General features: G+C 40.7%; 1 protein-coding gene across 1 annotated transcript; it reads right to left on the bottom strand.

Annotated features, from left to right (window-relative positions):
* Positions 1 to 282: 282 nt before the first annotated feature.
* Positions 283 to 1,707, bottom strand: LOC106620884 (lysosomal aspartic protease). Its single transcript, XM_014239538.3, has 2 exons — positions 1,549 to 1,707; positions 283 to 1,460 (listed from the first exon to the last, which is right to left on the bottom strand). Exon 2 carries the CDS (start codon positions 1,454 to 1,456, stop codon positions 332 to 334), a length of 1,125 nt encoding a protein of 374 aa, XP_014095013.2. The 5' UTR covers positions 1,457 to 1,460; positions 1,549 to 1,707; the 3' UTR covers positions 283 to 331.
* Between the last annotated feature and the right edge of the window lie 1,490 nt (positions 1,708 to 3,197).

Here is a 3,197-nt window from a genome sequence, read left to right as displayed (position 1 = left end):
CAAGTCCAAAAGTTATAATTAACATATCTTTTGTTCTAGAACCACAGTAACATATCTTTGCCTCGTTTTTGAAACCTTTTGTTAGTAGCTCCACCCTTTCTTAATTTTAACATTCTGTAAAACTTTTTAGCCTGTGTTAAAAATACCTTCACATGACAGTGGAATAGGGAGAATCAAATATTCTTTTTAAATTACTCATTATCTGATGAGTGATCTTAGAGAACTGTACTGAAAAACGAGCTGAAAAATGAGGATTCATCAAAAAACAAACTTGGTAAAAAATTACTTTAAGTACTTCTTTATATTTTTATTCAAAAGCAAGATTATTAAGTTAAACGACTGGAGCGAAACCGATGCGGCTGTTGCCCATATCGAATTCGGTGTAGTACATTCCAATGAAGATGTCACCCAAGATCCAGAAGTCAGTACCCATGTAGCTGACGGCAGGTGAGCACTCACCGAAGTCGTTAAGAATGTATTGGGAAGCAGGCACAAGGAAGGTATTACCGCCAATGATGAACTCCATATCAGGCAAGCTGTTTACCAATGAGCAGTCAACCAAGCCATCACCATCGGGGTCAACGATGTTCATATATGTGTTGTAGGCATTGTATGGGGCAACAATGAGTGAGGTGCCAGTATCAGCGATGGCTTGGCAACCGAAACCGCACAAGATCTGTCCACCCATGGTAGCGCCACCCAAACTGAATTGCCAGTAACCAGGCTCAGAGATGGGCACATAGGTTAGACCACCTTGGTAGAGGCTGGAATCGGAACCACCCAAAATCATTTGACCACCCTGGTTGGAGCTGCCATCACGAGCCAAATAGAAGGAGAACACATCATTGTCGATCAAACCCTGACTCCAGATGTTGTAGAACGGTGGGACTACATTGTCAACGGCAATCGATTGGAAGGCCATACCCAAAATACCATCGAAGTTGGCGTTAACGAACTGAGTGCCTGGTTCTAGCATAGCTTGAGCGAAAACTTGGTTCTGAATATTGAGTCCAGCTACATTAACGGTATCCTGCGACAAGAAACCAGACAAACTGCCAGTACCGTATGCAATAGAGAAAAATTCATCGTTGGCAACATAGGTGCTAGAAGCGCTCGAATCGTATTGGTTGTGAAGTTGGCAAGCTTCGTTGCTGCTGGGACAGTCGGATGATGGCACCCACAAGTTAGATGAGCCGGAATCGAAGAGCACCAAGAACTCCTGTGGAGGTGTACCGATGGTGATTATGCCATAGTAAGACATATTCAGTTCATTATCCAATTGCTCGCTGGCGCTGCGTGCTGTGGCCACATTGTATTTGCCGCGCAAGTAGGCGGTCTCAGTATTCACAGAATTACGGGTTCTGCGGTAATTGGGGTTCTTGTAGATGGGCACGCGCACCAAATTGGCCGAGGCCAAGGCAACGCAAATGGTCAGAAATGCGAGAAACTTGAACATTTTGCTGTATGAAGAGAAAGAAGTGATATTCTAAATATTTACTGAAAATAAATAATTCTTATACATATCTTACATTAGATATATACACTTACTTTTACTTTGTTATCAATGTCGTATGGCACCTATTGATGAAATACAACTGTGCCGAGAATTCTCAGACTCACGCTTTTATAGTCACAGCGCCACGTCTTATCTTGACAGGGTCACATTATCAATATTCTTAACTACAGATAATTGGACAATCGAAATTGTAAGTCTATTAATCAAAATATTTTTTATTTTGGAAAAAAGTTAACTTCGCACGTATGTACTTTGATTTAATACCATGATTACAGCAGTGTGTCGTTTTCAATTGGCGAGGCTTATCGATTTAGAATAAGGCTCTGATTGGTCAACACTGTCAAATTAGCGCTTTGGCACTTGCAGCAAGCCTTTCAACTCATTCGCTGTTTTTTAATAATCACCTGCGGTTGGAAGCGATAAAGTATAGGAAAACAAGTTACATATCGAAAGGTCTGCAATTATAAACGAAGGTGTGTATTTATTTATCATTGTTGCTATTGGAAATCAGCTGATAAAGAAAATATTTGACAATTCATTATTATTATGCCCAAATGAAAAGATATTTACTCGCAATGTTCATATAATATAATCAAGAAGAAGAAATAACGAAATTTTGTGAATGTATGTGTGTTTGTGTTTATAATATTAGGTATAATTAAAGGTTTTTTGGTTTCATTACACAGCTTTGATTGATTACTGATATACTTTCATTACCAAATAAAATCAATATAATGAACTCAAATCAGATACGTGATATACATTCAACAAAAAAAAACTAAATTTAATATATTGGTTATATCAAGGAAAAACAAAAAAAAAATATTAACTTCGGTTGTACCGAAGCTATAAAACCCTTCACAAATAAAAACGGTCCTTACAAGAACTTGATTCCGATTGTTCACTTTGTATGGCAGCTATATGCTATAGTGGTCCGATATCGCCCATTCCGACAAATGAGCAGATTCTTGGTGATAAATGGTTATATGCTAAATTTAAGGTCGATATATCAAAAACTGGGAGGCTAGTTCGCATATATACAGACGGATAGACAACGTCCGGCGTGTTTTACGTGAGTACATGCCGTCGACGGCCTTTCCTCACGGTGCTCCAAAGCACAACGTATAAAAACAATGCGTTGAGTAGCGCCCCAAATAATACGAGCTTTTTGCAAGTATTAATTTGGTTACAAGTGGCCAGTGTGTAGGGGCACACCGACCATCTTGGTAAGATTCGAGGCCGACCTAAATCCTCTTCCGTTTTCGGGTACGGCACTGGGTTCCTTCTTTTTCGAACTGAAATTCAGTCCTTCCAGCATTTAGGCTTAAACCACAGCCACCACGATACTCCCCGAAGCGCCGAACCCAATGAGCAGATTGAACCGAAGTCCAAGGGCATTCTGCTCCTCGTGGTACCAGAATTGAGTCTCCGGTAAGACTGTGTAGCCTTTTACGACAGGCATGCCTTAAAAACGCGGGTAAATTCTTACCCCTACCCGCAGGGGGAGACGGACGGACAACTTTCGTTGTTGATTTACGTGAGTACCTGCTGGCGACGGCCTTACCTCACGGTGTTCCAAAACACAACGTATCAATACAATGCGTTGATAAGCGCCCCAAACAATACGAGCTATTTGCAAGTATTTATTTGGATACCAGTGGCAGTGTGTCTGGGTCCACAC

Source organism: Bactrocera oleae, chromosome 6, assembly GCF_042242935.1.
Source record: "Bactrocera oleae isolate idBacOlea1 chromosome 6, idBacOlea1, whole genome shotgun sequence".
Classification (NCBI taxonomy): domain Eukaryota; kingdom Metazoa; phylum Arthropoda; class Insecta; order Diptera; family Tephritidae; genus Bactrocera; species Bactrocera oleae.
This window is presented reverse-complemented; position numbering and strand designations above follow the sequence as displayed.